The following is an 18,552-nucleotide window of genomic DNA, read 5'->3' on the forward strand; positions in this document are numbered from 1 at the left end:
CCACTTGGGGGAGGGAGATGAAGCAGCAGAGAGCTTGTGGGTGAGAATTAAGGGGTGGGCTGGTGTGGGTGACATTGTAGTGGGGGTCACTTATCAGGAGGAAGAGGTCGACAAGGCCTTCTACAAGCAGCTGGAAGTAGTCTCGCAATCCCGGGTTCTGATGGGGGACTTCAATTATCCAGACATCTGTTGGGTAAGCAACTTGGCCAGGCATGCACAATCCAAATGGTTCCTACAATGCATTGAAGATAATTTTCTGACGCAGGTGGTGGAGGAGCCGACGAGGCGGGGGGTGCTAAAAGATGATAAGAAGTGTTTTTCTTTTCCTTTTTTTTTTACTTCCCAGTAAAAGGAAGACTAGAGGTAATGTGGGTCCCCTGCTGAATGAGGGAAGTGTCCTGGTAACAGGGGACGCTGAGAAGGTGGAGATACTGAATGCCTTCTTTGCTTCAGTCTTTGCTTCAAAGACTCCCCCCTAGGACTCCTGGACCCTGGAGGGAAGAGAAAGAGTCTGGGAAATGGAGAGCTCCCCCCTGGTTGATGAGGGGTGGTTCGGGAGCATCTGAGTGGGATCAACGCACACAAATCCTGGAGTTCTATGTCCAGTTCTGGATCCCCGCTACAAAAAAGACAGGGATCTCCTGGAAAGTGTCCAGCGGAGGGCCACAAAGATGATACGGGGCCTGTGGAGTATCTTCCCTATGAGGAAAGGCTGAGAGACCTGATTCTGTTCATCCTTGAGAAAAGAAGACTAAGAGGGGATCTTATGAATGTTTACAAATACCTTAAGTGTGTGAGACAGAGGGATTTGGCCAACCTCTTTTCAGTGGTTTGTGGGGACAGGACAAGGGGCAATGGCCAAAAAATGGATCACAGGAAGTTCCGCACCAACATGAGAAAGAACTTCTTCACGGTGAGGGTGAAGGAGCACTGGAACAGGCTGCCCAGGGAAGTTGTGGAGTCTCCTTCTCTGGAGATATTCAAGGCCCGTCTGGACGCCTATCTGGGCAACCTGCTCTAGGGAACCTGCTTTGGCAGGGAGGTTGGACATGATGTTCTCTTGAGGTCCCTTCCAATCCCTACAATTCTGTGATTCTGTGAAAAAATCCCGATCACGCTTTATTGGTCTCAAGATTTTGTCAGCATACCTGTTCAGAATTGTGACAGGCTTTGAAGCTAGGTCTGTGGGATTTGAAAGAAAAACATTAGTCTGATATTTTGACGAAGTCCTAGGTCCTGATAATAAAAAGAAATTCTACTCTCTGTGGAATGAAATGGACGAAGATGGATATTGATGCCTTGAAGGATATGAAGTTTATTTGAATGGGTATTTTTCAAGTTCTTAAGCTGGTCTGTTCTGCGACCCTGAGGGGTCCTCGAACTCGTGCCTTTAAGGTAGATTTATGCAAGCTTGCATATATTTGATTGTAAAAGGGAAGACACGAAGGCATCTGTTTGCAGAGGTTAATTATTCTCTCCTCCTTACTCTATTAATTGTTCTCATATAGTTAGATTTGTCAAAGCCCTTGAAGCCCAATGGTGTATTTCATCTTTCATATTTCGTTAGCTATCATGGCAACTTAAAAAGAGGCTTTGTTCTCAGTCAATGGATTTTTTTTTTCATTATACTCCGTGATGATAGTGAGAATATACATTTTATGCCCTATTTCAATCTGATATTTTCCTATACTCGGGCCAGCTTTATTATCCTATATACAGAAATCTCATAGGGTTAAAACAGTAATGATCAAGTCTAGTTCTGAGGATCGCTATCATGAATACAACAGGTTATAGTAATAACAATATACTAAAACTTCAGTATTCAGTTGACAAGAGAAATGAAGAAGGTCCATCAAAAAAGCTGTATGTTTAGCGGGAATATGCCCAGTTGCGATGTGATCATCTGTTCATGCGTTTTCAACTTAAAAGTTGACATTTTGGATGATGAAGATGAACAGTGTTTTGAGCCTGGTCAGTTACAGAAGTTCAAGAGTGAAAATTGGTCCTACCTGAATTGTTTTGGTTGTTTAATCTAGGGTACCCTCAGCATGAGGTCTCTGAAAGGTGAGTTTTGGTTGATTCAGCTACAGCAGTTTAAGGCATCACAGCTCCTGGCCATTGGCCTTGCCCTGATAGTAGGGGTAGCAGAAGGAAACATTTGTTTGGCTCTTAGCTCACTTGTTCAGCCCAGTAGGTTAATGCAAACTATCTTCACTAGTTCCTTAAGCTTATGCACTGGACAATGAAATGCACTTGGGGAAATGTGAATGCATGTTCCCTTCTGCTACAGGTGATAACCTCAGTTGAAGGAATTGGGCAGGTAAGTGGTAACAGTAATGTCTTAAAGGCTACTGGTGGATCCACCATCAGATATATACATGACTTTTTTAAAATGTTGTATATAATTGTGGAATTTTAGGAAGTTAAAGACATACAAATAGATATGAAAATGAAAATGATGAGGAAAAAAAGCCTGTTCGCATCACTGGAATTGACCATATTGCTACTTGTTACTGTGTTCTAATGTTAATTTTGGAGATGATCCTTCAAAGTTTTCATTATTCTGAAAAAGAATCTATCTACAAGTAAATGAAATTAGACCATATAACCATATGTTATAATTCTAGTTTACAATTTGAGTTGTATTTTTTTTTCCTCTGAGTTTATTTATCTTTTCCTTGATTGCATCCTCCTTATACTTCTGCTTCTAAAAAAGAGAGTTGGCCAATAGTTGTGGTTTAACCTGGCTGGCAGCTAAACACCACACAGCTGTTCGCTCACCCTCCCCCCTCCCTTTCTGGGATGGGGGAGAGAAACAGGAAAGTGAAGCCTGTGGGTTGAGATAGAGACAGTTTATTAAGACAGGAAAAAAATGATAATAGTACTACTAATGATAATGTATACGAAACAAGCGATGCACAATGCAATTGCTCACCACCCGCTGACCGATGCCCAGCCCAACCCCGAGCAGCCAGCCCCCCACCCCGGCTAGCCACCCCTATATATTGTTCAGCATGACGTCAGATGGTATGGAATACCCCTTTGGCCAGTTGGGGTCAGCTGTCCTGGGTCTGTCTCCTTCCACCTCCTGCTGCACCTCCAGCCTGCCCGCTGGCAGGACAGAGCAGGAAGCTGAAAAGTCCTTGGCTTAGTGTAAGCACTGCTCTGCAACAATTAAAACATCAGCATGTTATCAACACTCTTTTCATCCTAAATCCAAAACACAGCACTCTACCAGCTACTAGGAGGAAAATTAACTCAATCCTAGCTGGAACCAGGACACTAATTGCATCTGGTGATAAGGCACCACAAATCTAGACGCCAAATAAGTTATTTTTCTCATATTCTATTTGTGGTCTAGAAATTTTGACAATTGATCTCCAGAATTTCTAGCCTATGTTTAGTCATTCCTTAGACTTAAAATCATATTCCCTGATTACAGAGGAAGTAATTATTTATTTGTTAAACAAATTACACAGTGATAGTTGACAAATGAGAATATAAGCCTTAGTGCAAGTAGGACTTTACGTTTTAATGGCATTAATTAATTTTAGTTTAGAATACCATATTGGTAATATAAATAGCTTGTAGTTTAAATGGACAGAACATATTATTTTTTATATTTCAATGTGCTTCTCATTTCTATGAATTCTACTGAATTACAAGGTGTGTGTAATTGCCTCACTTTTTATTTTTCTGTATTCTACTCTTGATTTTTTTTTTAGTACAAACTGAAAGGGTTATTGCAGAGTCAAGATCTTGACACTACAGAAAATTATCACTGAACTTTTTTCATCCATGAAAAGTTTTATGGTTGTAAAGGGAAATTACTCAATATTTTAAGTGTATAGAGGCCCCCCACCTGATACATATGTATTATGGTATAGACTCCAGCTCTTGGTATACTGCTCTGCTTTAAAGAGAAGCATGGAGTGTTGGAGTTAGTTTAATAATTTTTGTACATTGTTCCTGTGTTCCCTGGCAATAATATGCATGATGTCCAACTGATGCGCTCAACCATATAGGGAGAACCTCTGCCTTAATTGTTGCAGATAATTGCTTATATTATATAATAAAGGAGGCTAAATCTGAAAAGGAGAATCTTTTACAGTAGTATTAATCAAAAAACTGTTAAGAAGGTGCACCTTCAGTGTCTTTGCAGATTTTTGTTTCAGTCTTAATTTGTTTGTTTGTTTTCTCATTATATATTGCAGCTGCTTTATTAGATGGTTCTCTTAGGAATTTTACAGGGACTTTGATTTGATTTTGACCATGTGTTTTGAAGGTGTTTTTTTTAAATGATTAATTGGCACCAGTGGTAGACTGACAATGAACAATAGTCTATGAATACATTAAAAAGTATTAGCTAGAGAAGTTCTATTCTTGCTTTTAAATTGAATGAGTTTTGATGTGTGTGCACATACATGCTGATGGGGATTAATTTTTGGGGATGGAGGGGAACGGATATTTTTGATTGGACACAATCTCTTTCTATATATATCATTTATGTGTTTTTTTTCTTTTTTTTTCCTATTTGCAGATAAGCCTCTGAAGAAGCGAAAACAAGAAAACAAACCACAGGAGGCTGGGAGTACTACCGGAGGAAATAGACCAGCTTCTCAGGAGACAGGTTCTGCAGGAAATGGGGCAAGGCCAGCATTGATGGTTAGTATTGATCTTCAGCAAGCAGGAAGAGCGGACTCTCAGGCAACAGTAACTCAGGATTTGGATGCCTTCAAAAAAAATGAAGAAATTAAGCATTATAATGATGGGTTTGTGTGTGTTCCCCAAGAAGACACTGTTGGAGTTCTTAAACCTGAAAACCATCCTGAGATTTTTAGGAAAAAGGCAGACTTTGAGGATCAAAAGACAGATATCCAGCAAAATGAAAACAGACAAATGGAATTTGAGCAAAATGAGAACAGAAGGTTGGAAAGTACACACAATGAAAACAAACAGGTAGAAACTAAATATGAAAGCAAACAAACAGAGCTGAAACAAAATGAGAACAGACAGACAGAGTCGAAACAAAATGAGAGCAGGCAAATGGAGATGAAACAAAATGAAGGAAAACAAAATAATGGCAAACAGGAAATAAGGCAGAGGCCTGAAACACCAAAACAGAAGAGCGAAGGCAGGCCTGAAACACCAAAACATAGACATGATAATAGGAGAGACTCGAGTAAACCATTGTCAGATAAGAAAATTGAAATACCTAGGCATAAACCAGATGTGAAATCTGATCCTTCAGGGATAAAATCTGAAAGTAGATCAGATCCAGCAAAACAAAGGCCTGATGGGCATTCGGTTTCTGATACACTGAGGCGTGACCATGATAGCTTTAAACAAAGATATGAGGACAGGGGGGAGTCAGAGAGATACAGAGGGGATCCATCCAAGATTAGAAGGCCTGAGTATTTGAGATCCTCAAACAAAAATGAATATGATTCTAAGCATGGTATTAAACCTGATGGTTCAAAAACTGAGAAATTTGAAAGGAAACATAGACATGAGTCTGGTGAATCAAGGGAAAGGTTTTCTTCTGGGGATCAGAAATCAAGACCTGACAGCCCTCGTATTAAACAGGAAGGTAGAGGAGACTTTAGTAAATCAAGACCTGAAAAAACTGGTTTTAAATCACCCAACAGCAAGGATGAACGAAGGACAGATGGTAATAAGAGTAAACTTGATAGCAATAAAGCACATGCTGAGAATAAAGCAGAGTTTCCCAGTTACTTGTTGGGGGCAAGATCTGGTGCATTGAAACATTTTGTCATTCCAAAAATCAAGCGTGATAAAGACGGCAATGTCACTCAGGAGTCGAGGAAAACTGAATATAAAGGTGAACAGAAGGATAAAGTAGAGAAGATTGGGCTAGCTGAAGATCTAAATAAAGGAGCTAAGCCTGTAGTTGTCCTTCAGAAACTTTCTTTGGATGATGTGCAGAAATTTATTAAGGATAGAGAAGATAAATCAAGGGGCTCGTGTTTTAAACCTAACAAGAACAAGTCATCCAAATCTAATAAAGGTAAGACTATTTTTGTTAATTGCATTATATATTGTACACTCCTGTTCTTTTAGTTTGCTATTCCTGTGGTTAGAAATTAAACACAAATGTTTGACAATTTATATGCTTGCTTATGTGGTGATTTCAGGGAATCAAAGTGAAACTCGTCTCAGGGCTTGTTACTGGAAATCTTGAAGTGAAATGATTTGTTTTGGTGCAAGTACCTAATGTGGGAATACGTAAATGGTTTTAAGCTGTACTTTCAGCTACATGAGTCTAATCTGGTAATTTATCTAGTTAAATACAATGAGTATACATATGAATTAAACTGGTTTAAGTGTGCCTATATAAGGGACAGTTACTATTTTAACGAAATCAGTGTAACTGAAGAGGTGGAATATGCTACTTAGACAAGCCCTAAGATTCTTTTATATTTTTAATTAGGACTGAAATGTGGTTTGCCAAGAGATGTTTTGACATCATACAAAAAGGAAAGATTTTAAAAATACCATTTGCCTCTCTTACACTATAAATACATCACTTTTACAGAGTCTCTACACTTCAAGCTTGTTGTGGTTTTAAACCAGCAGGCAGCTAAACACCACACTGCTATTCACTCACTCCCCTACCCTCCAGTGGGATGGGGGAGAAAAACTGAAAAGAGAAGTGCAAGAACTCATGGGTTGAGATAAAGACAGTTTAATAACAAAGGAAAAACAAGAAAGAAAATAAGGAAAAAATAACAAAATAAAATAAACAAAGCAAGTGATGCACAATGAAGTTGCTCCCCACCGATGCCCAGCCAGCCCCCAAGCAACGGTGCCCCCCCACCCAACCCCCCTTTGTTTTATTGTTCAGCATGATGCCATATGGTATGGAATATCCCTTTGGCTGGTTTGGGTCAGCTGTCCTAGCTGTGTCTTCTCCCAGCTTCCTGTGCACCCCCAGCCTCCTTGCTAGCTGGACAGTATGAGAAGCTAAAAAGTCCTTGACTTAACGTAAGCACTGTTCTGCAGCAACTAAAACATCAGTTTTAGCAATGACAATTTTAGCAAATGACAATCAGCATTATTGTCATCCTAAATCCAAAATATGGCACCATACCATCTACTTGGTAGAAAATTAACTCTATCCAAGCTGAAACCAGGACAATATCCACCCCTTATTCCATACCATCTATGTCATGCTCAGGTCTTACACTTTCCAATACATTCTCATTAATTACCACCATCCATGGATGGAAATCCATTGATACACAAACACATATCATCCCCTTAGTCTGTGGGCCAAACATTTAAAATGTCCATTTAAATGTCCATTTAAAATGTTCATTAAGTTCATTTTAGTCTATGATTTTGGTCATAATGGTCCTTCTGGACAGGAGAGATGGCGTGTGGTGTTGGAGTATTGCATGTTGAAGCCACCTCTGGTCACATCAGTGCTGCACTTGCCTGGTTCCATCAAGATTAATTCATCATTAATCTGGGTGACTCTTAGGGTGATACCTGAGAAAGCTTGTGGTTTTTTTTTGTTGTTGTTGTTTTATGGCAAAAACAGCCTTAAGAAGGATTTGGACTGTTTTCTTCCCTTTCTCAAATACTTCTTCCATTGTATTGCCTTACATTGGGTGCTAGAAGGATCACTGTGGTTTAACCTGTTAGGCAGCTAAGCACCACACAGATGGTTGCTCACTCACCCACCCCCAGTGGGATGGGGGAGAAAATTAAAGAGGTAAGTGCCAAGAACTCATGGGTTGAGATAAGGATAGTTTAATAAGAAAGAGGGGGGGAAAAAGAAAGAAGGAGGAAAGAAAAAAGAAAAAAGGCAACAAAGAATAATAAGAACAAAAAAGAATAAACAAAGCAAGTGATGCACAATGCAATTGCTCACCATCTGCCTACTGATGTTCAGACAGACCCCAAGCAGAGGCAACCCTCCTGTTCAACTCCCTCAGTTTTATTTTTCAGCATGACATCACATGGCATGGAATATCCCTTTGACCAGTTTGGGTCAGTTGTCCTGGTTCTGTCCCTTCCCAGCTCCTTGTGTACCCCCACCCTCCTCACTGGCAGGGTGGTATGAGAAACTGAAAAGTCCTTGGCCCTGTGTGAGCACTGCTCTGCAACAATTAAAACATCTGTGTGTTATCAGCATTAGTATGTCCTAAATTCAAAACAAGGCAACATACCAGCCCCTATGAAGAAAATTAGCTCTATCCCAGCTGAATCCAGGACAAGGCTACGTGATAATAAACTTACAAAAAGGTTCTGTCTTTAGAAGACATTCAGACATTGCTGTCTCTAGGGTCCAGTGTATATGGAAAGAGGAAAGGAACTGGTAAACAGTAGGCTGACTTATTTAAATTAGTAATATTGAGAGGATAATATGAGATATAGCTTCGTTAGGTTTAATATTTGATTGTTTTTCTCTTTTGCTGAGTTAATGCTTTTTTATATGATTGCTTTTCTTCAATAATTTCTTTTTTATTATAATTTTGGCTTTATTTTCAAACTGAAGTAGATCATCTCACATTGTGAAATCAGTGTTACTCAGTGGTCAGTATTCCTTTTATAAATTTTGTCATTTAAAGCATTTAAATTTCTTACATAGTGTTTACAGAGCTGTCATGTCTGAAAATAGACAAAACAATTGGCAGTGGAGAGGATTTGAACTGTATACAAGATTATTTATGAATGCAGTTACAGGTATCTCATTACTTATGAATGTGAGATTGAAATGTTTTATTTCAAAGGTGATTTGATGAGAAATGATATAGAAATCCTCTTTCTGAATATATAATGGTTTATGTGCATGTGTACAGAGTGGTATTGGTATAGTGAATTTACTGGTCTAAATCTATTCTCTACTAACCTGACTGTTGAGTCTTAAAGACTGAATAATTCAAGATGAGTATTACTTTTTTTTTTCTTTTTTTTGGTAAAATGTGAGCCTCCTTGTTAGATATTTACTTTTTATCCTGAAAATAGGAGTATTTCCCTACATTTCTCTTACAAATCAAGTTTTGAATGTTCAGCCAGGCAGATTTTAGAGAAGGTGTCTTTTGAACTTCATATTTTTCATGTGTATTTTTAGTTTTCTGTGTTTTGTCCAAGTTCCTGATAACTTATGATATATTATGCTAAATAATTAGGTGAACTCCAGTGTCTGAAAAGGTTCATAATTCATCAAGCTATATTTTTATAAGTCAGAGTCTACCTGTCAACAACTGACCGATACAGAAAATATTCATGTGATTTCGTGTCCTCACTCCAATTAAAAGAAATACTATTCACTGTTTTACTCTGTGATATTTTTAGTTATAAACATTTTAATGGACCAGGAAATGTAATTTTCATAAGCATTCTTTATTTAGTTCATCTTATATTTCTTAATAGAATATAACATCTTTTCTAGTGTTGCCTTTAGCATTACTATTACATTTCTTCTGCCATCTCTCATATTTCATGTAGCTTAGTACATTTTGATTTTTCTTTCCTTCTCTTATATGCTTGTATTTCTTGCCCTTTGATTTTCCTGTCATCCATCCATCTTTCAATAAAACGTCTTCTGGCCTTATCACATTCAACATCATTGCTGTGATTTAGATTAAATCCAATTTAAAATAGGGTTAGTTCAAAACACAGTTCCTGCTTCTAGGAATATTTTGTGCTATTATAAAATCATTTTTGATTCTGTGCCGCTTAGCTGTGGGCAGTTATGACCTCTGCTACATCATGGGATTTATTCAGTTGCTGTGTCCAGATTCTTCTCTGACCAACCAACCTGTCTGGGTCTCATTTCTCAAAGCCAGAGCTGAGGACTGGAATATAAACAAGGAGGCTGAACCTCTCCTTTTATTAGCCAAAGTCTGGGAACCTTCCTTTTGTGCCAGTACTGGGGTAGGTGAGGAAAAATGATTTTGAAGGATGTGTTCAAGCAGGTTCTAAGGAATGATACAGGATATGCTTCCTCTTCCTCCCGCCAAATCCATTGCCGCAAAGACTCCTGTGGGCACAGTCCCTTTGGCAGTGGTGCTGAGTCTCCATCCTCTTGAGGGGGTACACGCGCAGCTGCGCCCATGCATCTTGATCCTCAAGAGTTATCCCTTCATGAATGTAGTCAAAAGGTGAGGTTAAGGGGCTTGATAGAGGGTTTATATATATTATAGCTGTATACCCTTCCACAAACTTTAAGGTAGAGTGGGAGAGGAACAATGAAAGCCACAGAAGTAAACGGACTACTACTTGGATTATTTTTGGTCAGTATTCATCTTGGCTGTGTGTTTTTCAGCTAAAGATATGGTATTGAGATAAAAGTCGAACTTCTTTCTTATGAGTCTTATGTGTCTTCCCCATGCCTTAAATTCCTCTTTGAGAAAAGGACTGCCATTGCCTTGTGATTCCCCTTCCGTTCTTGAAACTTGTCCAGGGCACAGAATTATTTGGAGGAGTATGAAGCCAGTGGACAAGGGACTTGCATCACCAAGGACTCAGTGCACAATATAAACAACATACAGGAGCATTTTTAAGGGAAAGTGCAGTGGAAAGTGTATTGTTAAATTTGCACACTGAGGGATATTTCGGATTTGGAGGTTTTTTTTTTTTTAATGCTTTTGAATCTTGATGGCTGGTTAGTTCATAGGAAATCACACCAAAATGTAAACTGTACATCTGTTTTCTCTAGTTTGGAAAGTAAAAATAAATCATTACTGACAAGGTAACAGTTTATTAGTGTTGGTTTTGATTTAATGGTATGAACAGCCTTTCTGATTCTGAAAAGCTGACCTATGCTAGTTTGAAGTTTTTGTATGGGTGGCACTGATTGTTGTGTCAAAATATAGTTGCTGTCCATATTGAATAGATCCAATAAAAGTCCATAATGTTATTACTTTTTTTTTCCCCTCCTTCCTCTTCAACCTCTCTTGAAGGCATTCTGGTAATGGATGCATCTATCTGAATCAGGGAGATCTACTTGACTTGCAAATTCAAGGCAAAGTGAGCTTGGATACTTCTGAAGATTTTAGAAAACATTAGCTAAAGTTAAAGGCTGTTCTACAAACTTGAAACCACACATGAAGTTATGAACAAAAAGAAATGCTTTACTTTTGAATCATATCCATGCCTTTCCATTTTTAAAACCATATGTAAAGAAAAATTATATTCACTAAGTATTTGTAGAACTCTTTCTACTTCATGTGGAAAACATGGGGGTGGGGGTGGGGGGGGTGGAGAGGGATGTATTTATTCCTATGACCACAACAGTTTTTCAGAAAGCCTAGTTTCTGGGGGCATTCTTATTACATTCTTATTAACTTGTAGACTAATTTTTTAGTAAAGTTACTTTCTCCTTTGCTATTTAAAAAGCCATGCAAAATAGAGGCAAATGCAGCTGATGAAAGTGGAAGCAGGAAAGGGAGGTACCAAGTTTTAGAAAATGTATCAAACAAATTGAAAAATTGTAGGTGATCATACATGCTTTTGTAGATGCTTTCTTGGGGTTTTATGTTATATATTCTTATAATAATTTTTGAAAAGGATCTTGTAAACTGAAAAGGCATGTTTTTTACAGCCTAATGTTTGTTGCTGTGTGACACAATTCTTGTGATAAACTGGATTCTCTTAAGTATTTCTTTACTACTATGAACAAATAAGTACATTTATAATAAAATATGGAGCTGTAAAAGAATGAATTTAGTAAGATGTTTCTAGTGAAGATTGGATGGCCCTTATTCAATATAACATAAATGGTAAAGTAAAATAAATATAAACTCTTGACTCTCCTGCAGTATATAATATCCTTGAATTCAAAAAAGGATGTGCAGTCCTTTTCCATGTGTATCAGAATTTTTGATACACATGTAGTCATGCATAACTGCATGAGTAAAACTCTTTAGATTTGGGTATTTATAATCTTCAGCACCTAAGAAAACATGTAGCAGTCTTGCTCCAGGGAACACTGTGATAGATACAAAATCTTTAAAGATGGCTTATAGAGAACTTTACAATAATTCCATTTTTTTCTCTTTTCTACTATTCCCTTATCAAATAAAGAATTCCTTACATATTTTTTAATAAACAGAATAAAGGGGAAGCTTATACCATCACCTGAAATATTTGTAACTGGAGAGAGTGCAGTTCAAGCAATTAGTTGAATTTAGCATTGGAGAATGTAAAAAACAACAACAAACAAACAAACAAAAACCCTCAAACAAACAAACTTGGGACTTCTGAGAAATAAATGGTTATTTTTCCAAATATTTAGAGTACTTGCATTTTTATTTTTTCATTGATGTCTAATTAAGCTCGTAGCAATTGACTTATTTTTAAAGATTGAGTATTGTTCTACTCTAGGAACAAAATCAATAAGGAAAGCAAGAATAGATATTCCTAGGAGATAGGAGAGTAGTAGCCTGTGGTTTCTGTTTATTGTTTAGGGTTTTTTGTTTGTTTGTTTATTTTTAATGGTTTTCTTACTTAAAATAAATCACTGTTCATCTTGCATAGACATTCTTTGTGCACAGTGTAAGCAAAATAAAGAACAAATTGTTCTAGCAGTTCCTCAAAGCAACGATCACAACCTTATTCATGAAACATCATGAAACATTCAGACATAGTTTTGAAATTGAGTAGGTGTCTTGCGTCATGGAACTCTTGCCAAGCTGGATATACAATCCATTACTGATTTGTTTCCTTTTCTCATTTCCTCTCCAAGTGATTTAACTAATTATTCTGTTTTTAAATATATTTTTCATAATAGATTCGGAAAGGCTTAAATATATATTTGTAGAAAATACTCTTGTTGGTGTAGGTGCATATGGCTTTTAAACATCTATATGAATTTTAATGCAGCTTTTGTTTCTTTACTTATAGCTGTTTCTTGCAGTGTCTTTGGCCAGATTTCCTGTAGGTTTTATGCTCTGTGAGTAGTCGCGCTGACTTCAATGAATTTACCCATAGTGCTTAAAACTGAGCATTTGTGTTAGGAGAATCAGGTTCTGAGGCCCTTTGGTGAATGGCCTGTGCCTGTGGAAATTGTCTTAAAATACGTACATACAAATTTCCCTCTTGTCTGGGGCTGGATGTAAGCTAACTCTCCTCAGATGCTGCATATGTATACAAAGAGACATGGACAATTAGTGTGGGGATGCCACTGCTCAAACACATTTGTGCAACCTCCAGATTAGACCTGGCTGACATCCAGTCAGCTGGTAGTACACACAGACAAACTATTCAGTCTGTGCTGGCATACTTCTTCCTATCTTCAGTCAAGTGCCTAGCACGCAAGGAATAACCACACTGTGAAATGTTTTGTAGCATTTTTGAAAACAATATTGAGAATTTAGGTACCTTTGACAGGTGGTGAATATCTAAGGATTGCAACTTAAAGCAAATGACCATGGTGTGGGGGAAGCAGGGACAACTTTCGTTGTCTATTTTATAGATATTTCCCTACCTCATTTCAAAAATGTTCAAAGTAATCAATATTTTAGATTCAAACTTTTTTAAAAATGCACTTAAGTGAGATGACTTCCTTGAACATACTTGAGAATTATAGAAAAATAATTTTGATTGCTAGTTTCGTTGTTTATAGGCAACATTTTGGATGTAGAGAGATGTGAAACCAGAAATATATGAAACCTGTTTTTTTTTTTTTTTTTTTTTTTAAATGTATTGCTGGAAACTATTTTCTAATATTAAGATTATTCTAATTCCAGCTAAATGTGTTTAAAAATATGGGGGAAGACTAAGACTGGATTAGGAGTTGGGATGTTACTGTAATAATTGAAATAAATTTTAGAAAGTTATGTTACTGATGTAGTGAATGCAATTAAAAAGTAAATCTAGAAAATATGTATACATATCAATATACATATTTCATTGATATAGCACAATTGGCAGGTGATTTCTTTTGTATCTAAATAATAGAGTATACCTTGGGGAAGGAGAGAGAAGCACTTGTGACAGAGGCATTTATTTTGTTGGAAAAAGGTTAACAATTCAGTCCAATAGTCTTCAAATCTGTGCAGTAAGGCTCTTTGATAAATAATAAGACATCAAATAGCAATAAAAAATTCACTGTAAATCTCCTTTGTGCTGACTGCATACGTGTCTAATATCAGTTTCAAAATGTGATGAGAATGACGCAATGTTGTCTGTTTACTTCAGTGGAAAAGAAACCTGATGTGGTCCAGCTTGCTGTTATTCTATATTGAACAAAAATCTTTCTTTCAACTTTGTTTTGTAGCAAAATCAAGCGAAAATGTGGGTTACATAAAAAAAAAAATCTATTAGTAGGAGGTAAGAAATTATCTGAGGAAGAGTTTGGGATGTCAATGATTTGGCTTATATTTAGGGATAAGAACCTGGAGATTCTGCCACAGATTTGTCCCTACATATTGGAAAATAGAAGATTACTGTTTTATTTACACTAAATAACATGATTGAGAATGAATTGAGCTATAATGAGGCACGCTGAATCATTAATTTACCTATACTTTCAAGAAAACCTGTTAAGTTCAGAGGATGAACAAAAATAAGACTAAATTTTGTGGAAGTAGAGCAGGGATGTTGTTTTACAAATGTAATTCACCAATTTGAATTTGTTTTATTTATATGCCTGACAAAATATTTTGTTGAAAGAGATGTTTATGCAATTTATTATGTTAATTTCCAGTTGCGGTGTGAACAATATATACAGCTTTAGAAAGTCCTGTCAAATACATCCAGGTATATCTAACCATGGAATTGTTAGTGAATATACTGTAAGCGGTTCCTGAGAAAGGGTTGAAGTGTTGGGGCCTTTTTTATCTTCAGATTCACATTTACTGTTCTTACTCTCCGTTAATAGGTAGCATAGATCAGTCAGTGTTAAAGGAGTTGCCTCCTGAGCTCCTGGCAGAAATTGAATCCACCATGCCACTTTGTGAACGTGTGAAAATGAACAAGCGCAAACGTAGCACAGTTAATGAGAAACCAAAATATACTGAAATCAGCTCTGATGAAGACAATGACAGTGAAGAAGCTTTTGAATGTAAGTAGTACATCATTCTGTTTCTACTGCTATTATTTAAGTTGGTTGGGAATGGAGAGGATTGTCACAAATTTCAGAGACATCTTAATCTAGCTTTTAGCCACAGTGGCTGTTGAAATTCTTAAATATGAAGCAATGCAAATTAAGAAAATCTTGCACAGTAATTATATGCTTTAAGGTAATCTAGGTTCATTATATCCAGTCAAGAGATCTGACCATCATTCTAAAAAATTCAGTGAGGACATCTGATTTAAAAATGAATTAGAATATTTCTTAAAGGATACTGTAGAACTGAATTAAAATGAGACAAAATGATCAAGAGAATGGAAAATTTTGCACTGAATAGATTTGTATTGTTTCAAATATCTATATCAGAATTTTCTGTCTAAAATTAAACTTTAAAAAATATGAAGGAGTGGTTGTTATAGAACATAAGTTTCTTTGAGCATGTCATTCCATTAAATGATGAGAAATTAAAATTATGTATAAAATTAATAGTATTTTTGAAATGTTATTAAAGTTTACTTTTTTTATTCAATTGCTCTGCAAAGTTTACTTAGAAGTAGATAAAATGTCTAAATGTGAATAGCTGTTCCCATGTTCATATTTTTTGCCTTGCAGAGCCAACACAACTGTAATCTCTTTTATGATGCAGCATTGATAAAATGGTCAATTTATTTTTCTGCTGGAAAGTGATATTGGAAGTTACTTTTCTTATAGACACATAGCTGGGGCCAGAATTCTTATTACAGAATTTAAATTGCTACTGATGATCTATAAACTGTGGAGACAGAATTCATCTACCTCCACAAAGTACTGTCTCATAAGGGGAAAAAAGAATCAGTTAAGATGTGTGAAGTCTTTTTCCATAAAACACTTATTTCTTTAACCAGTACACTCACTTCAGGTAACCCAGATAGCCCTCCATTTCTTTGGTTGCAGTTAACTCTCCAACCATTTCAGAACTGAAAATGTTTAGTAGCTCAGGCATCATGAACATGACTGTACTGCCTCCAGAAGCAAGTCTGATTCAGAAGCAGTACAGCTCAAAGCCTGAGCTAAGTTACTACTTTAAAGTCTTGAACCACTTCTTTGCAGAAATTTCATATTGTTTTCAGAAGTGGAAGCCCTCTAGTGTGCAGTGCAGAGTATCACCTCAAGTTCAATATTTTTTTTTATTTGTACTTAGCATGGGCTGTCCATTGGCTATATTCTGGTATGTAAAATATCTTTCCTATGCTTCTCAATAAACTGGGGTTGTGGAAATTCCGTGTCAGTTCTGTTCCAGTTCTGTATAAATGCTTGGAGCCATTTTGCTCAGAAACAACCCTGTACACAGTCATACCTCTCTAAACTTCAGGAGAGTTTGGTAGAAACAGATACAGATGTAAGGGCTGTTATATACCAGTTCACAAGAATAATATACTCTGCTAGTCTAGAATGTAATGTTTTGGAGACATTTTGATCTTCACAGCACAGTCTATATTAGACATCTCTTTGCTAGCCCAGTTATCCTGTTACATTAAATAGTAGAGACTTTCATGGATGAAGCTAAGTCCTCATCCATATCCTTTTCCTATTACTTCTTAGCACCCTCTCCCCTTAAAGATGCACGAGACTATCTTTGAAAATAACAGAGAACTCTCTGTTCCCCTCCCCTGATATCTTATTTCCATTAAATCTGTTTCTATAGAGAACATCCCAATTTCTTCAACATTGATTTCTGCTGTGCCTTTTGGTCCTGACTGAAAACTGGTTATAATAACTTCCAGTGGTATATACATACTGTTTAGCCTGGAATTGTGACTGCAGCTTTCTCCTTTACACTTAATTAACTACAATATTTGGGTGTCTTAGCAAAACAGAATATCTTTAAGCAGCTAGATTGCTAAGTCTCATTGGAACTTCCTGTGTTAGATAGACAAAGCAAACACTGAATTGTAACATGGACGCCTATTAATAGACCCAGTTACATAACTGAAGAAATTATCTCAATGTTCTCTTATGAAAGGAAAGGATGAAAATTATTTTATTTTGTTCTATTCTCCTTTGTTTAAAAGGACAAGTGTTCTTTAAACTCATATTTTAAGTGTTTACTGTTGTCTTTGGCGATTTCAGACATGGTTTTCATGTAATTCAAATTGAATTGTTAAAATAATGCCATAACAGAACTTTATATAATGGTTTTAGTGTTCGCTTGTTTTATGGAACATTTATATGCTAATGTTTAACTTGTAAATGTATAATTTTGAGCTATTGAAAATATAATTTTTATACTTCTAATGAAAATGCATTTCATTTCTAGCTTCTCGAAAAAGACATAAAAAGAATAGAGATGAAGCTTGGGAATATGAAGAACATGACAGAAGAAGTTCTGGTGACCACAGGAGAAGTGGTCATTATCATGAAGGAAGGAGGACTTCTGGTAGTGGCCGTTACCGTAATCGTAGTCCCGATGACTCTGATATGGATGATTATTCTCCTCCTCCTAGTCTCAGTGAGGGTAACTGATCATCCTTTAAAAATACACTAGTATTATGAAAAAAATATGTTTTTTTAATAATTAGAACATTTTAAAATGCTTTAAAAAGCATCTTTATATGCAGTATTTAACACAAGCATGAGAAATGTAAATAATCCTTTATTTCAGTTCCAGAAAGTATTTTTCACTCTTTATTCTCTAATTAGTGGCTAGAAAAATGAAGAAAAAAGAAAAACAAAAGAAAAGGAAAGCTTATGAACCTAAACTAACACCTGAAGGTAACTTTAGAAGACTTATTTTCTTCAGTTTGGATTTTATGTATTTTATATAAAAATAATTATATATACTTTTCTTTTTCTCACCAGAAATGATGGATTCTTCAACTTTTAAAAGGTTTACTGCTTCAATGGAAAATATTTTGGAAAATCTGGAAGACATGGATTTTACAGCTTTTGGTAATATGTCAGAAATTTTCAAAATGCTTCCCCTAATTAGAAATACAAGAAACACTAAAAAATTTGCATCTCAGTATTTTCAGACTTCCTTCGTTTTGATTTAATTGTCTGTGATACATGCTAGGGTATTTTGTGTTTATATGGCTTCCACCTTGAGTAGCAGGAGCCTTTACCTTTACAATTTCACTTGCTACTAGAGGAAGATGATCTTTCTTCCTTCCTCCTTCCTGCAAAATCCAAAAGGGTCATAAATCATAATGAGAGAAATAATAGTCTACTAGAGTGCATCTGCTGTGCCCTTGCCACGGTGCTTGTACACTTATGGCTGAGACACTGAATCTATGTGTACTCCTTATCCCTTTCAGTTGAAAATTGGCCAGCTTAGTGTCAGTGTCCAGTAAAGTAGTTCAGGTTGACCAAGATGACTATCAATTGAAATGGATAATGGAACATTTGTATAATTTCTTTCCTACCATCTTTGTATTAGAACAAGGGGAGGAACCTAATAAACAAATGATTAGTTTTTAAAGTAATCATGTCTACACCCTTGGATTTAAAAGTGAAACGTGTTACAAACC

General features: G+C 36.4%; 1 protein-coding gene across 1 annotated transcript in view; it reads left to right on the top strand.

Moving 5' to 3' along the window:
- The window catches only part of LOC118155637 (nipped-B-like protein), a 76,039-nt gene that overhangs the window by 13,778 nt on the left and 43,709 nt on the right, over positions 1 to 18,552 (top strand). The window contains exons 3-7 of the mRNA XM_035309022.1: positions 4,541 to 6,028; positions 14,855 to 15,037; positions 17,343 to 17,540; positions 17,726 to 17,797; positions 17,885 to 17,974. Of these exons, the coding sequence (XP_035164913.1) occupies positions 4,541 to 6,028; positions 14,855 to 15,037; positions 17,343 to 17,540; positions 17,726 to 17,797; positions 17,885 to 17,974 (2,031 nt within the window). The remainder of the gene's footprint in view (positions 1 to 4,540; positions 6,029 to 14,854; positions 15,038 to 17,342; positions 17,541 to 17,725; positions 17,798 to 17,884; positions 17,975 to 18,552) is intronic.

The sequence above is a fragment of the Oxyura jamaicensis genome, chromosome W (genome assembly GCF_011077185.1).
Source record: "Oxyura jamaicensis isolate SHBP4307 breed ruddy duck chromosome W, BPBGC_Ojam_1.0, whole genome shotgun sequence".
Lineage (NCBI taxonomy): Eukaryota > Metazoa > Chordata > Aves > Anseriformes > Anatidae > Oxyura > Oxyura jamaicensis.